Source organism: Poeciliopsis prolifica, unplaced genomic scaffold (genome assembly GCF_027474105.1).
Source record: "Poeciliopsis prolifica strain line A6 unplaced genomic scaffold, Auburn_PproV2 SCAFFOLD080, whole genome shotgun sequence".
NCBI classification, from domain to species: Eukaryota; Metazoa; Chordata; class Actinopteri; order Cyprinodontiformes; family Poeciliidae; genus Poeciliopsis; species Poeciliopsis prolifica.
In genome coordinates, this window is record NW_026562455.1 from 154146 (window position 1) to 180215 (window position 26070).

At 38.6% G+C, this 26070-nt stretch overlaps 1 protein-coding gene across 4 annotated transcripts in view; it reads right to left on the minus strand.

Moving 5' to 3' along the window:
* Window positions 1–26070, minus strand: part of phf14 (PHD finger protein 14) — a 120148-nt gene that overhangs the window by 34421 nt on the left and 59657 nt on the right. For 3 of the 4 annotated variants that reach the window (XR_008604939.1, XM_055021925.1, XM_055021924.1), the window contains 2 exons: window positions 25602–25723; window positions 5142–5259 (listed from right to left, as the gene is read on the minus strand). Coding sequence is in view for 3 of the 4 variants with exons in the window: in XM_055021925.1 (XP_054877900.1) it covers window positions 5142–5259; window positions 25602–25723 (240 nt within the window). In the remaining variant the exon portion in view is untranslated. Of the gene's footprint in view, window positions 1–5141; window positions 5260–23100; window positions 24673–25601; window positions 25724–26070 lie in introns of those variants that run through there. The other variant, XM_055021926.1, reaches the window with a different exon arrangement.

A 26070-nucleotide genomic window follows, 5' to 3' on the forward strand; every position in this document is an offset into this window, starting at 1 on the left:
GTCTTTCTCTCAATCCCTTCGGATAAATTTTTTTTAATTTCATGCAGTTGTTTAGGGTCCAGATTACTCGTTGCCAACTTGTGTCTTTACTCCAACAGAGTATATTTAAATAAAGGATTCAACTCAGATGTACAAATGAACATGACTTTACTTGAGTCTCAATGTTACATATGAATGCACTGGCGGATTACCTCTAGGTAAACACAATAACTAGGGGAGTGGTTCCGCTGAAGTAAATAGATCCACTTTATATACTACATCAGGTGCTCATGTTTAACATGGCTTGTTGTTATGTACCATGCACATTTATTGCAGAAACATAATCTCATCATTTACAAAACTCCAGCATTTTACTTGAGGGCATATATTCAACCCCATAAGAAACACTTAGGGTATTTCTTACGAGGTCTGAGGTAAGGGTTTTTGCAAACCATAACCTCCTACAATTTCAAACAATTAAAGTAAAATTAGGCTTTTAATATTGAAATGGACTTCCGGTTGAAGGAGCGCCATGTGAGGACGTGGGTTTGTCCACACCTGAACTATTTCATTGATGATACGGCTCTTATAAAATGACGCGATATGGCCTCACACAGGCAGTAGTGTATGTTTTAGACAAAAACCAAATGTTCAGGTATGCCGAGAAAATCTCAAGCCAACAAGTTCAGACAGGACACGAGGGCCTCTGAGGGGGAAGCTAGCTCAGCTAGCCTAGCTTGCTCAAACGCAATAATGACGACTGCAGCAGGCAACCAGAATGTCTTTATGGAGGAATTACAGTCAATGAGGCAAGAATTGTTGAAGAAAATGGACAGAAAGTCTTTAGAAATCCAAACGGAGCTGCACAACGCCACAGATAAACTTAATAAAAGACTGGACAAACGTGAGAGTCACACGTCTGAGCTGGAAAATGGAGTGAGCGCTAATGCTGACTCTATTGGGACTATGGAGTTTGATGAAAAAAGAATTTACTATGCTCAGAGCCTGGTGTGAGGATCTGGAGGCCAGACCACGGCGTTGCAACGTCCGCATCACCGGAGTGAAAGAGGGGCGAGAGTAGGGGAAACATCCATCGGTTTACGTAACTGGTGTGCTGAAAGAAGCCCTTGGACTGGACAAGGTGCCGACTCTGGAAAGAGTGCACCGGACCCTCCGAGCAAAGCCGGTACAAGATGATTTGCTACCAAGGGCGTTTGTGGTTAAATGTCACTACTTCACGGAAAAATAATTTCTTCTCTAAAAGGCAGCAGTGTCTGGTGTGATAACATCTGCTGATGGTGACAATATCTGTGTCCTGCCAGACTTCACCCAAGCTGCGAGTAAACTTTTACCGAAGTAAGAAAACTGCTCCACAGCTGCGCTGGAGTCCGCTACGGCCTCAGATACCCAGCAACGTTAAGGATCACTACGCCGGATGGACAAGAAACGACCTTCAGGGATCCAAAGTGGGCGAAGGAGTTTGTTCTGAAGGGCCTCACTGAACGTGACAATAAGGAACATTAGTGCCGAACAATTGAATCTTACAGGTAATGCATGCGAGCATTCAGCCTTATAATTTTCCTAATATAAAACATATAATCTCCAATAACTTCTACTTCTAAGTTTGGACTTTTTTTGATACCTTCATTTTTTTGTCAATGGGACCTGGAGACGCTATATTTGGAATATGTGTTATTACTGTAGAAATTATAGATTGAATCTATCAAAAAGTATTATATTACCAATCAACAAAAAGGCACATCAAATGACCTGTCTTAATCTCCCCTTTATAGTCAGTAAAGGTGTCCGCGTAACATATGACTACAGTTGCTTGTTTAACAAAACTTTTACTAAGGTACTGAATAAGGCTAAATTAGACATGGAGAAGTGGTCAAAACTCCCACTATCTCTTGTAGGAAGAATAAACTCAGTCAAGGTGACAATCATGCCAAGGTTCTTATATCCGTTTCAAACCATTCCATTCCAGAGAGAGGAGGGTGGATTATCCCTACCTAATTTCCTTTACTATTACTTGGCAACCAATATCCAGAAGTTTTTGTACTTGTTTATGGATGCGTCAGATGTTGATCTCCAAATTGGGTCCCCATGGAACAGCATTCTTGCAATCCAGTTTTGCTTAGCTCATTAATATGTAGCCCTTTACCATTGAGTAAATGTCACAGGGCAAACAACCCAGTTGTTGAGGGCTATCTAAAGATATGGTCCCAATTTAGGACTCATTTTAAATGCAGAAATGCACTAACTGCTTCTCCTGTGCGAGGCAATGTCCAAGGGATCCTGGGAAGAAGAGTTAGGGGAACTATTTTCTGATACAGCCTGGCAGGCCGCAATCTCAAGAATCCACTCTTCTTCAATTTGCATTAGACACAGTGTGCTACAGTTTAAGGTGCTACACAGGTTGTACCTGCCCCCTAATAAACTATCCAGAATGTATCCTGGCGCAGACTCATCTTGTGTTAAGTGTGGGCACAGCCCTGCTGATCTCAGTCATACGTTCTGGCTTTGCCCCAGGGTCCTCCCCTTTTGGGAGTCAATCTTCAGGACGATTCCATTTATATACAAGAGGAATATTGATCAAAGTGCTCTAACTGCCTTATTTGGGGTTGTCCCTCCAACTACACCAATAACACAGCAGGCCAATGCCACAGCATTTGTGACACTACTTGCAAGACGTCTAATATTAGTCAATTGGAAGAATATTATTTCAATTAAATATTATTCAATTGGAATAATATTCGATTATTCGAATTGGAATTACTACGGTAGTAATTCCAACTGGAATAATTGGAATTAAGGTTCTGTTTAAAGCCTTTAATAAACAGAAGCTCCTGTTTAAAGCCTCCTCCGTCTCATAAACAATGGATGGAAGATGTTATGTTTCATCTGAAGCTTGAGCATCTGAAACATACAATTAATGACTCAGTTCAACAATACAACATCACCTGGCAGCCAAATCTTTTGTATTTTGAGCATATAGCCCTCCCACCTGCTCTCCCCTCCTCTCCTCCATCCTTTTCTCTTCCCCTCCTTCCTGTTACATGTATGACGTCAGCACCTGTTGTCATTTTGCTTTTATTTCATTGTTTAAAACAAATGGAAAGATTTGAATAACTTTTATATTGACATTTCAGTTTTACAATTTTGAGTTTGAAGTTTCTAGGAGCTTCCAATAAGTAATCCATGACATCCTCTTTCCTTTGAATATAATAATCATGATGTGAGAAAGCTTGCTGTCATAAGGACTGTAAAGATTTATACCTGGGGCGACCAGGTCTCCAAATCAACCATCAGACAGCATCTACATGATAACATGTAGCCATTTTATGACTTTTCTGCTCCAAGTAAGGAGAGATCCCTGGTCAGAAAACCTTCAGCTTGTTGCAGTAATCACTGCTGACATGAGGCAACGCAGCACCACAATGCAGAAACCTGTTCTAATCCCACTGGCCAAGTGAAAAGCATCACTGTCTCCAAAGCATTTTAGATCTGAATCGGGTTCAGTGGTTTGTGAACCTGCTGATCTTCTAACTGCCTGCAGAACGAGGAACATTGGTATGTTTTGATAAACAGCTTTTTTTAAATCCATTTTTCTTTAACTGTACCGCTGAATATTAAAAGTCATATAAAAAATCCATTTGAAAAGAAATGTTAATTTAATGGATTGTTATCCAGGGACCACTTAACATTTACAGAGAGCTATAACCTTTCAATTTTGCTAATAATTGAATGTTTCATTTTTGTCACTCAGCATTTGAAACATATTTCTTGTAATTTATTTCCTCTGCTCCAGCATCAATCAGCCTTTAACTCCACAAAGAGCAGGCAGAGCAAGAAAGAGTGCAGCCTTCTGATGACAAATAAAAGAAGAAAACAATTTTCATTTCAACAGAGAGGCTTCAACTAGTTATCATATACTGCTATTTCAAACAGAAACAACCAAAAAGGAGACAGAATCCTCATGGCAGGATTACCTGCAACCCTCACAGTTGCATGTAAACAAAGTTATTTCAGGGAGCCAATCAGATCCCTCTTCTCACATGTGCAACTGTTTGCACTGAATGTGCTTGCTGTCCTTTGAAACACCAAAAAGATACAAAGAGTGCCATCAAAAAGAGTCAATGAAGCCCAAAGCATTAACCTCCACCACCATGCCTGCTGTTTGTATGTCTGCAATAATATACACTGTCCTCAGCACTATTGTCAAACTGGATATCTTCTGTTTAAAGGACATTATTTCAGAAGTACTGAGGTTCATACAAAGACAAAGTATGTTTTATAGAGAAGAGACTTTCTTTGTGCATAACAGGAGAAATACTCAGTAAGCGACACTGAACATGAGTGAAAAGCTTCCATTTTTCACTATCTTTTGAAGGATTCTGTCATAAACATACTAATGTTGTCAGTAGAGTGTGAGATGGAGTTCTTCAGTTTTATGAAACCTGGGAGTGAAAGTTGCTGAAACGGCTGAGATCGGCTTTTGTTATCACTTAGGAACAATCCCTTCCCCTGATCAACTAAGTAATGTATTTGGAAATAGTCTTCCATCCATCCCTCCAAGACTGAGGAAATGGTTTTATTTGATTTGAGGTCAACTTAAAATTATTTAAGTGTGTTGATCCATAAATTGTAGAAGTAAAGCTGCATTTTCTTTGTTTCCAAAGACTGTACATCTTTTTTTTTTTTTTTTTTTTTTTTTTTTTTTACCAGAAGATACTGATGTAATGTAGTGTTCCCAACTCCACCTCTGGAAATAACTGCCTTTTTTGAAGAAAGAAAATCAAACCTCCTATAATATGCATAAATATACAAAAGAAAGTTAAACTTGGTTGAAATGAAGTCCATTCTCTACCAGACAGTCCCACGACTTAATATACATCAAGAAGACAGAAAAATATTGTACACTCAAATGATCTATGAGAACGACTAAGGCATGACAACATGTGCGCATATACAATTTTATACGTGTAAAGGTATTAGTAAGTTTACCTTACTTGTGAACAGTTTAACCCACATTCAAAAATCTTGGCTAAACTCTTGCAGATTACTTGACACAAAAACAAAAACTGGGATAAAACTTCCTTAGTGCTGTGGCAGTTAGCACACCCACCACATTTCTGCACATGCAGACCGCTTCCACTCACCTTGGATGATGATGTGTCACACTCCTGGCAGATCCAGCCATATCCAGTCTGCTTGGGGGATTTCTTTAGCGGGGGGTCCAGGCACCCGAAGTGATAACAGAGCTGGCACTCATCACACCTGAGGCACAGGACAGGAAGGGCCCGTGTTATGTGTCACATAAATAATGCTGCTGTCCTCCTTCAATCAAACCAGCGCTTTGGAGAGATGATGGATGATAACAAGACAGCAAGCTGTCACCCATGAGACTTTGCTAATGTATTTCTACCCCTCTTTAATCACTGTACTCACTTGACTTTACACAGCCATGTACTGTTCAGTGGTTTTTCTAAGTGCCCTGATAAATACAGGCCTTGTTAGTGTCAGAGAAATGCTTGCTACGTCTCCCAAGGCTGGACTGTTTCTTCAGGCTCATGAGAAGCAACACAACTCCAACAGCACAACATGAAAAACCAGCTAGAAATAAAAACAAAAAAACCAAATATGGCACAAAAACTTTAGCCCATCTATTTCTATAAATGTTAAAAGGGAAGGTAAAAATGATAGATCTTTGTGGTGGTAATTTTTTTATTTTGTAAAGAACTTTGAACTGCTTTGCTGCTGAAATGGGCTATAAAAATAAACTTGACTGATTGATAACTTCCTTTATTTGCTCTGATCCATCATTAGTCAGCCATTATAATAATTCAGATGCGTTTTGTTTTTACTAAAAAAATAATGGATCCAAAATTTATGGTTTTGGAAGGACTTCTTCCTTTCAGTTGCTTTTTTCTCTAAGTCAGCACTATACAAGTGGAGTTTCTTTGACAAAACCTCTGCTTGTAAAATACAGCTGGTATGAATGGTTTTCTGATGACGGTAGGAACTACTACAGATGGCTTAAAAAAGGATTTCCACACCTGTTAAAAGTGATTTTCTGTGAACTGATGATTGATAGAGTTTTGGGCAATAAACTCCAACTCTTTTCTCATTCAGTATTTGGATGAAAAACTGTACATTTGTAAAGAAAACTAAACTGGTAGCTAAATGATATTTACTAAAACACAAAAATGTTTTTTTAAAGGGAGATACTGTTACATTTTAGAGTGATGAGACCTTTTATGTTTTATTTCATGTAAATATGAAATAAAACATAAAACATTAGCAAATAAAAACAAATTTTAAAACCCTTTTTGACAACAAAAAGGTCTTTGCTGAACTAGGAAGTAATTACCATATATAGATGATGATATGTCATCTGGATCCATTATATAGAATAGATTATTCATGTATATAGGATACAGACTTTTATTCTTGACAAAACAAGATTCCTTTTTAACAGAAATATGTCAAACAGATGTACAGATAGTTATTGAAGATGAAGAAATGGATGTTGTGAAAACTTTTGATACAAACGTCATCACCCAGGGAACAGGTAGGAAAAACTCTCCTTTGCAGTTTTTTCTTTTTCTTTTTGTTTCCCAACACAAAACATTTGTTAATGTCTGCAGATTGTGTTAAGTCAGTATCTGTTGTCTCTAAATGTTCCTCCACACAGTTTGAGTCGTGATCATTAGCTTTAGCTGCAACTGTTATTTTCTCTACACTTTCTGATATTTATGTTTAAGCAAACGAATGAAGGAGCTTGACTGCAGCTGCAGTCTGGTTCTGTCAGTATTTGATCTTTTCTTCCATCTATTAGATGTCTGCATGAGTATCCTCACTGCTGTCAGACCAGTCAGTCTCGCTGTCTGCAGAGATTTCAACAACTGCAATGTTTCTGAATACAGTTTTAGGTTTGGGTCACAGACCTGACAGCAGCAGAAGGTCCAGCTCTCTGCTGGTGACCTGTTATTGGGAATGCTGGCGTAAACCCTCACTTATAGAACACTTTGATCTTTGGAAATTTATGAACCTCAATCTCAAACCTCCCATTCATCAGCAAAGTTATTGAAAAAACTGTGTGTAAACAATTAAATAGTTTCCTCATGATGACCAACTGCTTTGACACTTTCCAGTCTGGTTTTCGTGCTCACCACAGCATGGAGACTGCCCTCGTAAAAGTATTCAATGATATTCATATAAATACGGACTGTGGCAGAACCACGGTGCTGGTTCTGTTGGATCTCAGTGCAGCTTTTGACACTGTTGACCATGACATATTACTGAATCGACTTGAAAGTTGGGTTGGACTCTATGGTTCGGTGCTCGACTGGTTTGAATCCTACATAAAGAACAGGGATTTCTTTGTTTCAATTGGAAACTTCTCATCAAAGAGGTCAAAGGTCACATGTGGGGTACCCCAAGGTTCAATCCTAGGACCCCTCTTATTTAATATTATATTCTCCCACTAGCTCAGGTCATAACAGGAAATAATATTAGCTACCACAACTATGCGGATGACACACAGCTCTACATTACGATGTCACCAGGTGACTCTGAACCCATCCAATCACTGAATAAATGCTTAGAGCAGATAAATGTGTGGATGTGCCAAAACTTTCTCAACTGAACAAAAATAAACTGAAGTCATATTTTTGGACCTAAAGAGAAACGATCTAGAGTCAATGCACAGCTTCAGTTATTACAACTAAAACCTAGCGATCAGGCCCGAAACCTGGGAGTAGTGATGGACTCGGACTTGAACCTCCAGAGCCACATAAAGACAGTAACAAAATCGGCCTTCTATCACCTGAAGAACATCTCCAGGATTAGAGGACTAATGTCTCAGCCAGATCTAGAGAAACTCATTCATGCGTTTATCTTTAGTCGCATTGATTATTGTAACAGCGTCTTCACAGCCTGTCCAACAAATCAATCTCCAGCTGCAGCTGATCCAGAAGCTGCTGCTCCTGTTCTCACTAAAACCAGGAAGATAGAGACATAACAGCAGTTTTAAAGTCCCTCCACTGGCTCCCTGTAGCTCAAAGAATAGATTTTAAAATACTGCTGTTAGTTTATAAATCACTGAACGGTTTAGCACCACAATACATTAAAGATCTGCTGTTGTTGTATCAACCTTCCAGACCTCAGGTCTTCTGGTTCTGGTCTGCTCTGCATCCCCAGAACCAGAACCAAAAGAGGAGAAGCAGCTTTCAGCATCTATGGACCAAAAATTTGGAACAAACTTCCAGAAAACTGTAAAACAGCGGAAACCCTGACTTCCTTTAAATCTCAAGTAAAAACGCACCTGTTTAGAGTTGCATTTGAAATGTAATATGTATGGATTTGATTTTGTGGATATGTATGTAATTTTTTTTTTTTCTTGTTGTGGGCAACGGGGCCCGGCGAATACCCGTGGGTTAAACGGACGGCGGAGTCCGGCGGTAACAGCGCTTAAATTCCGTGTCAAAGGGAAGGGGGAAGAAAGGGAAAAAAGAGGGGAAAAAAAAAACTTGGTATTTTATTCTATGTTGCATTCCTTTGTGTTTTGTGTTTATGATGTAAAGCACTTTGAAATGCCTTGTAGCTGAAATGTGCTATACAAATAAAATTTGATTGATTGATTGATTGATGATATCAAACACAAATAACTGCATTGCACATACTGCAGGCTTCACATCTTCTGCACCAAGGCCTTTCATGCTTTTTCTGTTTTTTTTAAATACTGTATCTCTTCATTTCTGTCACAAGAATAAATACACAGAAACTATTGTGAGCCTAAAACAATCAGAAAAAGATGAAATATTATAATTTATACCTATTAAAGATGAAATAGTAATTCATGATTTCAGACATTTACCTTCAATCTAAGTCCACATGGGGCTGAAAAACTGCCCAGACTCAATTATCCTGTGAATTGTCCAGTTTTTCTTTTTGCCCTTAAATCCCTTATGCTGCCCTTCTGTCTGCTATAATGAAGATGAATGGAGGTTGTGCTTGACCTCCCTGGCTGTTCCTGTTATCAGATTTTCATTGAAGATTGTGAACCTCCTACATTGATTAGAACATAATTGGCTCTAATTGTAAAGTGAGTGTTCACTAGTCTGATGGAGGTTATTGAGAGACGGTCAGCGTCATGAATGAGAAGAAGAAAATCTCTGCTCTCTTTGGGATTCAGCTGAATAAAGACTCCAAGCCTTTTAAAGGTGTTTTTTGTGTGGGAAATAAACTGTTGTTCAGTCATTTACAGTTGCTAATTATTTCACTGGTCCACCAAACAATGGACTTTTTCTTTCAAATCAAGTGCAGCCAAAAAATAAAGCCAGGTAGTTTGCTTCAAGTTGACCCTTTGTCCACACGAACTATGAAGCCTTCATCTAAACGGAACTTCTGAGAAGCTTTTACGTCATAGTGTTGTGACGTGATCACAACAGAGTAAAATATCCGTTGTGATCACAGGTTGAGTAGACTTTCAGAACATGCAACTGGGATTGTGGAACACAGCAGCTCTGACATGACAATTTACAGAAAATGTGAGCAGGATGTTTCCCCTTTAACCAGTTGACTCATTTCTGTCACAAGTCCTGTGCTGGTTGTCCAAATGCATCCAACACAGTTGAAACTGTTGTGCTCTATCTGCAGGAAACATGGAGATTTGCAATATTCCTCTTGAGAACCATTTTTTTGACATGCAGTACAATTTTATTTCAAATGAATTTACGAATATATCTATTAAGTTCTTCAAAATGTTATTTGGGAATAAAAGTGGGGATTGTTTGAAATAGTTAAAAGCCTTATGGCAAAAAAAGTTTCTGTACTGTAAAATCAAAAGTGTGTTGTGTGGGTAGCATGACAAAAAAAACCCTGGCATCTTCTGTTGATTATTTAAGGCCAGACGAGTGTCTGGTAATCTGTGCACTGTGGAGCGTTGCCCTCTGGCAGCAGTCTGGTGATACCTGTGAAATAGATGGGATAATACAGTCTGGTATTTACAGACTAAGCATGTCTGATTTAGTAAAACCAGAGTAAAAATTTAATTGGCATGGATAATTGGCATCTTATGAGTTGTAAGGGCATAACAGCTGCTGCACATTAGTACACATACACCATTGCAGGTGCATTTCTCTCTCGCTCTCTGTCTCACACACACACACACACACACACCCCTGGCTGATGTGGGTGATGGGTTGAGCAAGCATATCTAGCTGAGAACCAATGGGAATTTAAAGTGCCCTCTTGCCACCTAGTGAATTGAAGACAAATCACCAAAGTGCGTGTGCTCTGCTAATGAGCACACTCCTATTGTTGCTCACGAACTTCCAATTGATTTTACATGAATCTCCAACTAAGGCAAAAAGAAAAGTCCAAAGTTTTCTGTTTCCCAGCTGGAGACCATTGAATAACTTCCAAATTCACAGGACTGCTGTTTCCATCAGCCAGACTGTAGTGACTTCCTAATGACTTTAGCAAATAATCTGACACATATGAGCAGATCTGTGCCCTGATGGTGCAGACATGACATTTCAGGGTGTAAGGCGCATTCCAAATACTTTCACTTTATATCCAGACATATCCTCTAAATGATGACAGATAAGAAACAAGTCAACCTACTTCTGTATGCATTTCAAGAAGTACAGGGGCGGATTTGCTATCTAGTATGTGGGGCTTGGAAGGATGGACGGGCAGATGAATGGACAGACAGAAGGAAGGAGGAAAGGAAACTTCCATGTCACCAGCCAGATCAGGCATCATCAAGTAAACATAAACTTTTGTTTTGAAAAGGAATTATACTTTTAACCTTTGTATGGAGATATTATTCATCAGAGAATGAATGGGCAATTACTGGATTGATTGTTTAATATTACTGATCATATCAATGAGTTCAAATCGATTATGTTTGCAAACTCCCAAAAACGGTGGACCACAGGAACAGTTAGCATAAGAAAATAGATATGCCCTGCTTATTAACAGTGGAAGAACTGATGGCGCTGTAGAAAACTTGGGACAACATGCAGTTTATCATAGATATTAAAATAATTTCTTCCTCTGAACAAATGAAAACATCTGAAAACCTGTTTTGATAACACTTTATTTGACGGGTTGTGAATAAATCTGAGATGACAATGTCATAAACATGAGATAACACCTGGCATGAACATGAGTATGAATATTTATGACTGTTGTCATAAAGTGTCATTCGGTAAATAATGACATTTTTAATACAAAGTTAACATTATTCAAAATGTCTTTAAGACAACTTGACAATAACCTAGAAATGTCAAGGTTAATGATATTTAACCTTGTATTATTTAACATTTAACCTAAGTATTATAACAGTAATACTTGTCATAAAAGTATTACCGATTAAACTTTAAAAATTATGTAGTTGTATCTGGTAACATTATCTTGCTTTGCCATTTTGTTTAGTCTTGAATTTCAAATTGATCTAATTGACCTGAAGTTTTGCAGAAAGTTGTCTACAAAGCACTTATGAACTTTGCAATTGGAAAATTATTTAAGGCTGCTTTAAGTATTGCAATACACCATCTCCACCAGTGAGAGGCAGCAGTGCACGAATAGGCGTGCAGTGTGTTGATGAAGAAGAAATCTTCTATCTTGTGGGGCCAAACCAACACAAGTTATAACGGCCAGACCTATTTAAAAAGAAACTGAAGTTTGTCACCTAATACTTATGAGGTATGTGTCTTATTGACTTTACATTTTCTTTGAGAAAATTACATTGACTATGTTGTCTTTCTTTGTAATGTTAGCTATGAGCAAATCAAAGCAGTGCTACCTTGCTGAAAGTTAATGTTAGCTAAAGTTATTAAACTTCATTAAAGCTTAGCCTTTCATTTTAAACATAGTTTTAAGGTAGGAAAATAGATTAAAATTGGAGGGGAACAAACCTAACAAATTAAAACCTAATATGTTAGTCAAAGTTATCCTTTATGTACATTATTTTTCAACTTGTGACGTGCTTGAATTCTTTGCTTTGGCAACTTTAGCCAAAGCACTTTAGACTAAAATGAAGACGCATTTTAGCCTAAGGAAAGATGGTGGGGGGAAAAAGGTGTCTTATGAAGATGAGCTGCAGGTGTGGAGGATGGTAATGAGAAAGAAGTCCCTGTTTGATCAAAGAGAAAGAAGCAGATGAAATATTCCCCAAGAAAATGAGGTAAGTCACTTTGTGTTACTATTTTTCCAGGTGAAAGGTGGAGGGCGGGGACAGGTAAGTGGGGAAGGGGAGCAGGAATCAACATCCACCAGTTAACAAGTTAAGTTTTAGACAACTGATTGTTGTTCAATGTAAAACTGGTGTTGAATCTATTTGTTTTTTAATAAACTTCTTAAGCCAGGGTTAGGGTTAGTTAGGGTTAATTTTGAATGCTCATTAAGTGAAAAGATACACTCATGTGCATAAAACTATACATTAAATGATACATGCTGAATAACAGGCTCTATGAACTTTTGCCAATCAAATATTTGTTCAGAATAATTTGTTCAGTTCTAGTCATTATACTACTTGTGCTAAGAAATAATTGTATTGCACTTTATAACAACCGCTCAAGTTAACTAGATATTTGTCTGCCAGCCTACCATTCTGACAGTGTGCAGCAAGGGACATTTTTGGAATGGTATTTAAATAAACACTGAATTAAGATCACATTACATTTTTTGATTGTTTCTTTTTGTTCCTTTTTTTGAAGTGACCACAGTGAGTCAACACCCACTATGGGAATGTCCAGAATAGGTTCGCCAAGTTTGAATTTATGAAAAGACTTTCATCATGATTATCACTGACCACAATCATTGCAAGAACAGCTTTAATGTCTGAATATTTCCAGACACCTTTAAAAATCTGTTTCCAGGAAATGAAGACAAGAAGAAGATCTCCCTGTTATCAGAGCGTTACAGGACGGCTGTAATGAAGGACCTGGCTGACACAACCAAAGCAAAAAATGTTAGGACTGTTGAAAGAATCTTATTTTCTTAAGGAATAAGTAATTCTGTTAAGTTTTTCAATCAGTATTTCAGAGTTATACTGACCAGAAGTTAAACCCTCTGTTTGAAGAACAAGTAATCCTTTGTTTCATTCCAATGTGTAAAGGGTTCGTTTCACAACTATGATGGTAGTTATAAGTAGTCCCGTGTTTTCCACTTCACTCGAGCTAAGACTTAACATTAATGACTGAGGAATTATTAATGATTCCGTTATTAAATCATTTGACAGTGTAATAAAGCTTAATGAAATCCTTATTGTTGGCCCTACTTGTTCCACTTTATTTCAGGCAGGGGAAATATTAATTAGTTTTGTTAAAGCTTTTGACAGTGTAACAACACTTAATGACATTGTTATGACTACTATTATGACATTTATGACACGACAATTCTTAGTTAATGTCAAGTTTCATAACAAAGACATTTTGAATAACTTTGGATTAAAAGTGTCTTGATTTACCGAATGACAATTTATGACAAAAGCCATAAATATTCATGAAGACTAACTCATGTTTATGACAGGTGTCATCTCATGTTTATGACAGATGTTATCTCATGTTTATGACATGTGTTATCTCATGTTTATGACAGGTGTTATCTCATGTTTATGACAGGTGTTATCTCATGTTTATGACATGTGTTATCTCATGTTTATGACAGATGTTATCTCATGTTTATGACAGATGTTATCTCATGTTTATGACAGATGTTATCTCATGTTTATGACAGATGTTATCTCATGTTTATGACAGATGTTATCTCATGTTTATGACAGATGTTCTCATGTTTATGACAGATGTCATCTCATGTTTATGACAGATGTTATCTCATGTTTATGACAGATGTTCTCATGTTTATGACAGATGTTATCTCATGTTTATGACAGGTGTCATCTCATGTTTATGACAGATGTTATCTCATGTTTATGACAGATGTTATCTCGTGTTTATGACAGATGTTATCTCATGTTTATGACAGATGTTATCTCATGTTTATGACAGGTGTTATCTCATGTTTATGACAGGTGTTATCTCATGTTTATGACAGGTGTTATCTCATGTTTATGACATGTGTTATCTCATGTTTATGACAGATGTTATCTCATGTTTATGACAGATGTTATCTCATGTTTATGACAGGTGTCATCTCATGTTTATGACAGGTGTTATCAGATGTTATCCGTGTTTATGACAGATGTTATCATGTTTATGACAGATGTTATCTCTCATGTTTATGACAGATGTTATCTCATGTTTATGACAGATGTTTATGTTTGACATGTTATCATGTTTATGACAGATGTTATCTCATGTTTATGACAGATGTTATCTCATGTTTATGACAGATGTTATCTCATGTTTATGACAGTGTTATCTCATGTTTATGACAGATGTTTATCTCATGTTTATGACAGATGTTATCTCATGTTTATGACAGATGTTATCTCATGTTTATGACAGGTGTTATCTCATGTTTATGACAGATGTTATCTCATGTTTATGACATGTTATCTCATGTTTATGACAGGTTATCTCATGTTTATGACAGATGTTATCTCATGTTTATGACAGATGTTATCTCATGTTTATGACAGATGTTATCTCGTGTTTATGACAGATGTTATCTCATGTTTATGACAGATGTTATCTCATGTTTATGACAGGTGTTATCTCATGTTTATGACAGGTGTTATCTCATGTTTATGACAGGTGTTATCTCATGTTTATGACAGTGTTATCTCATGTTTATGACAGATGTTATCTCATGTTTATGACAGATGTTATCTCATGTTTATGACAGGTGTTATCTCATGTTTATGACAGGTGTTATCTCATGTTTATGACAGATGTTATCTCATGTTTATGACAGATGTTATCTCATGTTTATGACAGATGTTATCTCATGTTTATGACAGGTGTCATCTCATGTTTATGACAGATGTTATCTCATGTTTATGACAGATGTTATCTCATGTTTATGACAGATGTTATCTCATGTTTATGACAGATGTTATCTCATGTTTATGACAGATGTTATCTCATGTTTATGACAGATGTTATCTCATGTTTTATGACAGATGTTATCTCATGTTTATGACAGATGTTATCTCGGTTTATGACAGATGTTATCTCATGTTTATGACAGATGTTATCTCATGTTTATGACAGATGTTATCTCATGTTTATGACAGGTTTTATCTCATGTTTATGACAGATGTTATCTCATGTATGACAGGTGTTATCTCATGTTTATGACAGATGTTATCTCATGTTTATGACAGATGTTATCTCATGTTTATGACAGGTGTTATCTCATGTTTATGACAGATGTTATCTCATGTTTATGACAGGTGTTATCTCATGTTTATGACAGATGTTATCTCATGTTTATGACAGGTGTTATCTCATGTTTATGACAGATGTTATCTCATGTTTATGACAGATGTTATCTCATGTTTATGACAGGTGTTATCTCATGTTTATGACAGATGTTATCTCATGTTTATGACAGGTGTTATCTCATGTTTATGACAGATGTTATCTCATGTTTATGACAGGTGTTATCTCATGTTTATGACAGATGTTATCTCATGTTTATGACAGGTGTTATCTCATGTTTATGACAGGTGTTATCTCATGTTTATGACAGATGTTATCTCATGTTTATGACAGGTGTCATCTCATGTTTATGACAGATGTTATCTCATGTTTATGACAGGTGTTATCTCATGTTTATGACAGATGTTATCTCATGTTTATGACAGGTGTTATCTCATGTTTATGACAGATGTTATCTCATGTTTATGACAGGTTATCTCATGTTTATGACAGGTGTTATCTCATGTTTATGACAGATGTTATCTCATCTTTATGACAGGTGTTATCTCATGTTTATGACAGATGTTATCTCATGTTTATGACAGATGTTATCTCATGTTTTATGACAGGTGTTATCTCATGTTTATGACAGATGTTATCTCATGTTTATGACAGATGTTATCTCATGTTTATGACAGATGTTATCTCATGTTTATGACAGATGTTATCTCATGTTTATGACAGATGTTATCTCATGTTTATGACAGATGTTTCTCATGTTTATGACAGATGTTATCTCATGTTTATGACAGATGTTATCTCATGTTTATGACAGATGTTATCTCATGTTTATGACAGATGTTATCTCATGTTTATGACAGATGTTCTCATGTTTATGACAGATGTTATCTATGACAGATGTTATCTCATGTTTATGACAGATGTCATCTCATGTTTATGACAGATGTCATCTCATGTTTATGACAGATGTTATCTCATGTTTATGACAGATGTTATCTCATGTTTATGACAGATGTTCTCATGTTTATGACAGATGTTATCTCATGTTTATGACAGATGTTATCTCATGTTTATGACAGATGTTCTCATGTTTATGACAGATGTTATCTCATGTTTATGACAGATGTTATCTCATGTTTATGACAGATGTCATCTCATGTTTATGACAGATGTTATCTCATGTTTATGACAGATGTTATCTCGTGTTTATGACAGGTGTTATCTCATGTTTATGACATGTGTTATCTCATGTTTATGACAGGTGTTATGTCATGTTTATGACAGATGTTCTCATGTTTATGACAGAGGTTATCTCATGTTTATGACAGGTGTTATCTCATGTTTATGACAGGGTTATCTCATGTTTATGACATGTTATCTCATGTTTATGACAGATGTTATCTCATGTTTATGACAGATGTTATCTCATGTTTATGACAGAGTCATGAAGGTCTTATTCATAACCCGTCAAATAACGTGTTACCCCTATTTTCAATATTTACTCAGGTGATCGTTATCCAATGTTAAAAATGTATTTATGATTTGATATATAAAAGTTTGATAGAAAAGTCAAAGCAGAACAAACATTTCACACAACCAGAGGTCTGAAAAGGTTGATTACTATAAATTCAGCTCCACAGATTTACTTGTTTCTTTGGATCAGATTGTGACAGTCTCAGTTTTGTCAAATCTTCACTCACTGTTAGCGCAGACCAACATTTGGGCTGAATATTTGAAGTGATGAATAAATTTGCTCTCTGCAGCAGAGACATAAAACAAGGAACTTAAACTGATGAGTCTTGGGTGATGTTAAGTCAGTTCCATTTAGTAGAAGTTAGAGAACAGCTTGTTAAATCTTAAAGCACACTGTTACTTTAGAATTAGGCTTGTAGGCTTTGTTTGAAGTGCAAATTAAACAGTGACTTTACAAGTGTTTGGACATGGGTTTTACTTAATATTTTACAATCATGTATTCTGTATTTTGAGAAAAGTCAATGAATGACATGTTTATAAGTAGAGAATGCAGAAACACCTCCATAGTCTCCGATCAGTTCAGTCCTCCATTGGCAGATCTCGGCTGTGTTTCCAGAGTTGATCTGAGTCGGCGGCCACCTCCAGCCTTTATCTGCTTCCCACAATGCCCTTACGTGCTCAGGCACAGCAAGGTCCTTGATGTTATCAAAGCAATTTGGCCGTGCTTTAATCATTGGAAACATTGAGCAGCTCCCCCTCCTACCCTGTACTTTGGAGGCAGACAAAATCCAATCACTCATAAGAGGTTATTGATTGATGTAATCGTATTGGAGGTGAGGGTGTGGAGGGGACGTGACAGATTACTTTTGTCTGCTACATGTGTCACTCTCAGTTGGCAATTCTTGTCCTCTTTCATCTGCTGTTTAATCTATGACTGAGGTTTTCACATCTTCCTCGCCCCTGTGGTGGCACCAGTGGACCGGTCCTCCCTGAGCGGCGCTGATGGCCAACAGATCTGCGTTGAGCCGTTTGATCTGATCCAGCTCTTTCAGCTGTCACATTCCTGTTCATGTGTCACAATGAGAAAGGGCCGTCGTCCGAGGCGCCGCAAAGAGCCTCCGTTTATACAGATCTCCTGCAGTAGTTTCACTGATGTGTCATTTGAGTTAAAGATCACAACAACCACGATATTGATGACATAATAAGAACACCAAGCAGCCGGATGAATTTAATATTATGTCTACAAGAGCTCTTCTCTTGAAAAGCACAATTGCTGAGCCAGGATACAAGAGTGTCTCAATAATTTGAAGGATTTCTGAATTCACACAAACAGGACAGACATTTACTATCGATAGACCTTTTTAAAGGGGCAAGTATTATGTGTTTCCTAGATATGTAGTGCCGATCAAGTAACTATCTGACCTTCAGTTATTATAAAACTGCTGTATATGTCAAATATGACTTTGTAATTTGACGTCTTGAAACTGCGCCTCTCTCTCTTTCTGAAATTCTGCCTTCAGGAAGTCATCACAGCATCGGTCTTCTGCGAACCCTTCAGCAACTTTTTTTTTTACCAGGATTTCACTGAGACAAGGGAAGGCAACTCCAGGCCTTGAAGGCCGGTCTCCCGCAACTTTAAGATGCATCTCTACTTCAACACACCTGAGTCAAATAATGAGATTATTAGCAGGACTCTGAAGGACTTGACTGCAGTAGGAGGTGATTCAGCTGTTGGATTCAAGTGTGTTGGACCGGGGATTGCACCAGGATTGCCCACCCCTGCACTGAGATGTAGCTCCTATAATACAGTCAGCAGAAGTACAGTTCCACTAGGTGTTTTCTAATTTCTGCTGGCTAGTCTGAAGGAGCTGAGTGGGTGGAGGGCTGCTCTGTGAGGTTGAAGATTTTGGAAACTGCAGCTGTTCTTTGAAGGCGACACTCTGTCCCTCAGGCGTTTTGCGCAGCTGAATGGAGATTAAACGATTCCTCAAAGAACCAAAGCATCACTCCAGGTATGTTTTGATGAAGGAATAAAATTGTAACACGATGGAAAGCTCAAAAAACGGTCAATTTTACATAGTACTCTGTTGTTATAGACTCTGTTTGCTTATATTCATCAATGTACATTTTTATGGTATATTAGTTTATGTCTAGGGTTCTGGTGCAAAATGTTGGACCAGTTTGAATGTTAAAAATATAAAAGTGTCATGTATCCCAGTGAATCTCTCAGAACAATCAGTGATCATTTTCAGCAACCTTTTCAAACGGCAGATTCCAAGTATAGATAAAACTAGATAATTACATACATACTAGATACAACCTTTACTCCTTACTATCTGATATTAAAAGAGACTAAACATTTTCTGTCATAGGATCAGCAAAATTATTTCTGTTGACTAAACCTTACCCCATGTTTCTGGACGATGAGGCAGATCTGGACAAACAGCAGTTTCAGCAACTTATTGCTGAAAATGAGCTATCTGAATAAAATCCACCTTACTTTACCTTTAGGATTCACTGTAAAAAACAGGATAAAACAGAAAGAATAGAAGAGACTGTAATGGCTGCACTGGTGTGTGGCTTGTATTGCTGATGAACTTAAATGGGTTATTTTTCTGCACTCTATAGCAACAGCATTTCCAAGCATATGAATGATATCTACCTAATTGATTTTTATGAAGTTTTGGGACTGAAACTTTATAAGAGTCAAAGCTTCTTAAATACCTAAAAATTGGATCATTATCAGCGACAAAAAAAATGAGTGGGACATTTACACTTTCTATTTCCATTTTTGCTCACAACGGTCTAACAAAATGTTGGGAAGAGTTCAGATCTAAGGATAATGTGCCCTGATGGATTCAATCTAAAGCCAGTAGGTAAAGGTGTCAATACGACCGACTGTTTCACTCTGGGTAAATTATTGTAAAGCACACTGACGGCTGTCCTGATGTGACCCCAACGCAGAGGTCAGCATGCCTTGTCCAGGTTTGGAGACAAACGCATTGTATGGCAGACTGACGTAGAACTGCTTAGTTTATAACGGTTACAGAGCGATGAGATGATTCATTTTAAATGCTAAAGGTTTCACTTGACTGTCAACACTCTTGTGGATGACAAAACCCATATTTGTCAGGAAGTTATAGATCAGTGTTTTGCCAGAACGCGGTAGCGTTGATCTGCCTCTGAGGTGCTGGAGCTCATCGTACCCAGTGTGAAGTGGAGCTGGCAGATCACACATCCAATCAGTGTCAACCTGAAAACACGCTGTTGGAATTAAAGACTGTTTGTGTCTTTTTCAGTGGAACTGTGCAGGACCACCAATCATTTTACCCCTCTGCCCTCAGAGCACATCGCTTTGGCTTTCTGAAATATTCTGAAGTGATTTGGCCTTTAATGAGTCGCATATAAAAAGTAACAATGGAGATCAGGAACTGAATTTACTCGGGACTTTATGATAACCTGAACAGACCTGCGGACTCAGCATGTGAACACTTGCACACGAAACGCGCTCTATGCAGGAACAGATCTGAACTCAAATCAAATGTCCAGTTTTCCTGGGAGTTTGTGGAACTGCTCATTCTTTGGGAAAGCTCTGCTGTCTGAGCCCAAGAGGCTAAAGCAAGGGAGTGAATTTATCACAAGTGGGCAATGCAATTACCCTGGGAGTGGCCACGTGACACAAATCAATATGACACAAAGCACTAAGCCATTGACTCTCATCCATGACAAAGTGCACCTCAGAAAGGAGTGGATTATTGGACTTTTGGAGCCTCCTACTTTTTGATCTACTGTTAGGTCAGTGCAACATTAGAAAAGAGCCATTGTTTTACAAGATGGGGAAAGTAATGAATGGACTGCTGAAGTCGCACCTATGGATAAAGCCAAGTCAGAGCAGCTATTTTTATTAGCCCGTCTAAACACAACTCATTCACGGCTATAGAGAGGATGAAAGGAGCGCAAGGACGGGTCTTTTTACAGCTCTCACCCGGAGCCCACAATGAAACCAGAGCGATTTATATTTTCCAGCAGGGGGCCCCAGTAAACTGGGTACCAATTTAACAACATATTGTGCCCCCTGCAGTGCAGGCCAAATTGGAGTCTTGTGACGTCTAACAGACATTGAATTTTCTTTCAGAGATTTAGGAAAAAAGACAGCAGTAATGTACACGACACCCATAAAGGACCAGGATTTATATCCAGTGTAATAGCTGAAATATATGGAGTGGAGGTTGGGGTAAAATGGATAAAAAATAGAAACCAGTTAAGAGGTTGGGGAATGAAAAGTGTAAACCTTCTGGGAGCGCTCAGGCAAACCCACACAGTGGGTGAATCAGTGGCATAAAGAGACAGGGGAGGAAGCAGAGGAGTGATAGATTTTAGCTGCTTGGTCACTCTTCCCACACAGCTCCAGTCCAAGCTCTTGAGTTTTCTGTTTTAATAGAGGGGGAAAGGGTGAAGTCAGCAAAAACAAAATGCCGCCATTAAATCATCTCCCCGGATCTGGTGTCAGAGCAGTAATAGGAAATGCACTCATCATCGGAAAGGTTACTGCTTTCCTGCTAGCTTTTCTCTCCTGCCATCCCCCATTCTCTGCACTCCACCAATCCCTAAGCTCCACTTTCAGCCCTTAACCAAAACCCAGATGCTTGGTCAACACTCTGGGATGTAAGAGCTCACAAAGGGTTTACTTTCCTCCCACTGATGGCACATTTCTGTATCTCATCTCTGAGATATCTTTAGAAAATGCAAAAAAATGAAGTTGCGGACTTTGGTTACAGAGACCAGAACATTTCACTAACAGTCATAAAAACAATGACACTCTCTTCTGTCTAAACAATATGGAAAAGTCATTAGAAAGTTAAAGGTGAATGAACATCTGCACAAATCATGTACTGAAGCTGTTGAAACATGTCTGTGATTGATGACGCAAGCCGAACAATCCTGTCTTTCAGTGGATTTGTTAGGACTCTTTTCACACATGATGGTCCAGTAGTTTCGGTTCCACACGAGACCAAAATTGCCACATTTGTTCCATTTTGAACTGCTGCGTTTCACTTTCACACTGCGGTGACAAACAAGCCAAAAGCCTGCTCCCCTCCTGGCCTGTGGCGGCGATGCACCAAGAACTACTGGAAGAAATAACGTCTGAACAAGACTGAGCACAACTCCCTTCTTGACAAAATGCAAACAAGAATTAAATGATGTCAGAGTTTAGCAATTGTAGCTTTTCTCATTGAATCTTTGGCAAAAATTAACAAGCCGTTGTTTGTTTTGCTTTTATTTACCCAGAACATCTGTATTCCACTTCCTGCTTCTAGAGCGGTCTCCGGCTTGCTTGCCGTTCACATATGCATTGATATCAAAGGAATGAAAATCATTGTAAATTTTACAGAATGCTACAAATATATGTTTGTGTTTATTTATGGTAGCAAGGCTGTCAAATGAATATGAATAGAAATTAAACTTGAAGTTCAGCAACAAAGCCAAACAATTACTTCCTAAAGGATTAACCATTAAATGTCTCAGGCACCTTGTTCCGGATGTTTCAGTGTTATCGATAGAAATAGTTCTCGGTTCTCTGAGCTCCAGTTATTGTGAACTGGGGTTCAGTGGAGGTCTCTTCATGGGGAGGACGGGCTCTCTGCTGTCACCCTGCTGTTGCTCAGGAAGTGCGGATTGTTTTTCTCCACACAGAGTTGTGTGGAGAAATTTGAGCTGATTCTATTTGCTGTTGTTTCCATACTGTGAAATGTCCCATGTCCATCACATAACAACCTTGGGTCCCTCATCCCCTCACTTTTGTACACTGTCTGGACACAATAAAGGTGTGCAGAGCAGCTGACAGCCAGCAGCACTATGAAACCTTTAAGTGTTTATTATTTTTTTAATATACGCTGCTGTGTCATTTAACAGTGCTGTGCAGCTCTGGATTGTGTGGTTGCTGCTTTGGGCAGGTCTTGCTGGTGAAAGCGACCTCTGAGCTCGATGGTGTCTTCAATTAAAAGAAACTGCAAAAGCAAATATCCTGAAAATCATCACTACCATATAAGTTATTGCTGCTTATTTTAAACAGAAGTTCACATCCTCCTGCTGATGCATTTGAGACTTTACTCTGCGTAGGTGAGAAGTAACATTTCATTTGAGCAGCCCCCAAGAAAACAAGAGGGCCACTTCCCAGGTGATAAATCACTGCTGACAGGGGGCATTACACGCACAAACGGACCGCCGGTGCCGCACCTTTACAACAATTAATTAGCTGTCTGACACTCATTTATCACTGCACCAATAAGGTGAAAAAAATCAAGAGTTTATTAAAGCGCCACTTAATTTCCAAGAGCTAAAGGCCAGATGCTGAAACACATGACATAGACAGCAGAAGCAACGTTCACACTCTTACTTCATGTTACATTACAGAGATCAAAATGTTCCCTCAAAAGCATTACTGTAAACAAATGTTTGGCAAAGAAAACAGTCTCATGGCTACGTCATAAATCAGATTTCACAACACAAGATATGATCCATGTTTAAGAAACTGCACAGGCACGAAACAAAAACACAATAAATACTGTACACATCATCGCACTATCTAGCATTCAGACTTCTGTAAGATCACATCACTTAGTTGGAAGTTGTGTACTTAATCTATGCAAATACATTGTCATGCATCTTAGAGCTGAAACAGAAATGAGCAGCAAACAAGTTTTCTGCAGCTGCCTGACTCCTTCAGCTAACTGGGCTGAAGGAATCAGGAATCTGACGGCTCCCTAAAGCATGCATATGTGGGTCCAGAAGGGAACAGAGTGACACGTGGACAAGACGTGACTGCTGTCATGAGCCCAGTCAGGCCAGCGAGCGGGGACATGGAGACCAACCCGGCCACGTCTCTGTGGACAGACAGGTCTGTTCAGCTGTCACTTCAACATATTGACACACTGGAAGACTTCTTTGTGTTCAATCACTCTAAACACATTCAGACTAACATCTAAATGATCCTGCTGCTAACTACAACTAACCTGCTCCTACTGCAGTAGCATTAGTTCAGTGCTTTACTAAATGGACCAGACTTTTCTTGTTGTCCTCAGCATACTTCAAACTAAATCACGACACAGGAAGTCCTAGAAAGCCACGGCTCAAGTGCTCTAATTACTCATGCCGAGTTGCTACGGGTGATTGGCATTGGAATTCAATCAATAATACTGATTAGAACTGATTAGAAGGTCAGACAGGCAAAAAAAGGCCGAAAAATCTCACGTTGATTTGAAAGACAATCAGTTTTTGGCAGAGGGAGAGAGAGGAGAGGGTTGAACTGGTGAAAGAATGTTCAGCAGCTGCAGACTACGCTGCTTCCTCACTGTGAACCGAACCCACCAGACTGCAATCCGAAACATCTCCTGTTGAAACAACAATCTAATCTGTGATGTAGCTATAAGTGAACAGCATCAGAGGGTGAATCAAAAGCTCCAACAACACAATAACAAATATTTTCCTGCCAAACACAATTAATTATGTCAATTAAAAAAGCCCTTACCAACAGAAACAAGTATTATACTGAATAAACCTGAACACACAATAATCCACTAAGATGCTGTCAGTATGTTACAAGCCCCAAATTTCCAAAAGAATGAAAATAAACTTAAGCATTTAGTTTGGTTCAATGTTTTCAGATCCAAAAGTTCAGGTAAAATAGTTGGTTGGACAGCTGCTGGTCCAGTTTGGTTCAGACGTGCTTGGCGAAGCGATGGGAAGGTGTGGTTCTTCCTTCTCACTCGAGCTTCAATTTGCCTCTCTGTCTCTAAGCCAACGGCCATCAGTCCCGACATTTTATGGGAGGTGAGGTGGCTGCCCCGGCTCTCACAACCTGTGCAATGCAAAGATAGAAAGAGTCAGGGCAGCACACCTCACACCCCGACCAGAAACCCTCCAAAGTGACGCTGCATCAGGAGCATTCACCAAAACATTGACAATCTGTGGCTTCTGACTGCAATACCAAACGATCATAGTGAGATTCTTACTGCTGCCTATCTTTAAACATCACTGTGTAAAAAGATGAAACATATATATTAAAGGTATAGTTATAAATGGAAAACACATCCTTGTTGGTCAAATAGCCTGACATCTAGCGCTACAATACTTTAATGTACAAATATAAGTCAAGGTCAAAGACTAAAAGGTTCGGAGGTTCTATGGCTGCACAGGAACCCATATGGGAAATGTCTCTGTTAGCATTTAATAAGATACAGAGAGGCAATGAATGATGGCGAAAAAAGGAAAATAACTCCTCCTCACACACCAAACACTTCAGCATCACTACAACCGATAACCTGCTTCAGGAAAAATAAAGGTTCTGCTCAGCCCAGAGTCTGGTGTTATGGTTTAAACCTAAAATCATCATTACATGACAATATGGTATCAAGGCATATGCTGGGTTTCAAAGAACAGCAAAGAAGAATCCTGTTGATTGGATGCCAAACACCTGATACCTCAATAGAGGAGGGAAATTAATTGTGCTATTCATTAGCCCTTAATCAAGTGAGCAAATGCATGTGGCAGGTCAATATAGGGTCCTGTGGAGAGGACGACCTCAGCCCCCACAGTCTGCACAGCCCAGCGCCCGGGGTCTAATGAAGACTGAATTTTAATCATCAGGAGGGTATGGCTCCTCCAGGAGACACACACACACACACACACAAAGATGGACCTCTCAAGGTATGCACACTCACACACATGCACTCACCATGTGGAATAGCCCAAGCTGGTTCTCTTATACAGACACACACATTGCCTCACCTCACGAGATTTTCATTGTCGCCTGGTCCTTTGCAAGTTGAACACTCGGTTCTTGTGTCATCAGCTTTGGGTTTTTTCGGCACCGCAGTCTGGCGTTGTCTGCGTTCCCGCGGCAGTGGTTCCTATGGGAACACGGCTGATTAGAAATGATGTGTGCTTGTTTGAGCCTTAGAAATAAAAATGAAAGCTAAAACTGTGGACAGACTACAATGTGCTGAAAAGTATAACTCCTTCATTTCCAAATCAGACGCAAACATTTCTGGCTTCGAAACCAAACGCTGGACCTGTTCTTCTGCACAGAGAGGATCATCAGGGTGGCCAGCATGGTGTGTACTTTAGAAGTTTACTGAACCACTGTTAGCAATAAGACCTGAGTCTTATTGCTAACCACTGTTAGTCTTATTGCTAACAGACTCAGGTCTGTTAGCAATAAGACCTGAGTCTTATTGCTAACCACTGTTAGTCTTAT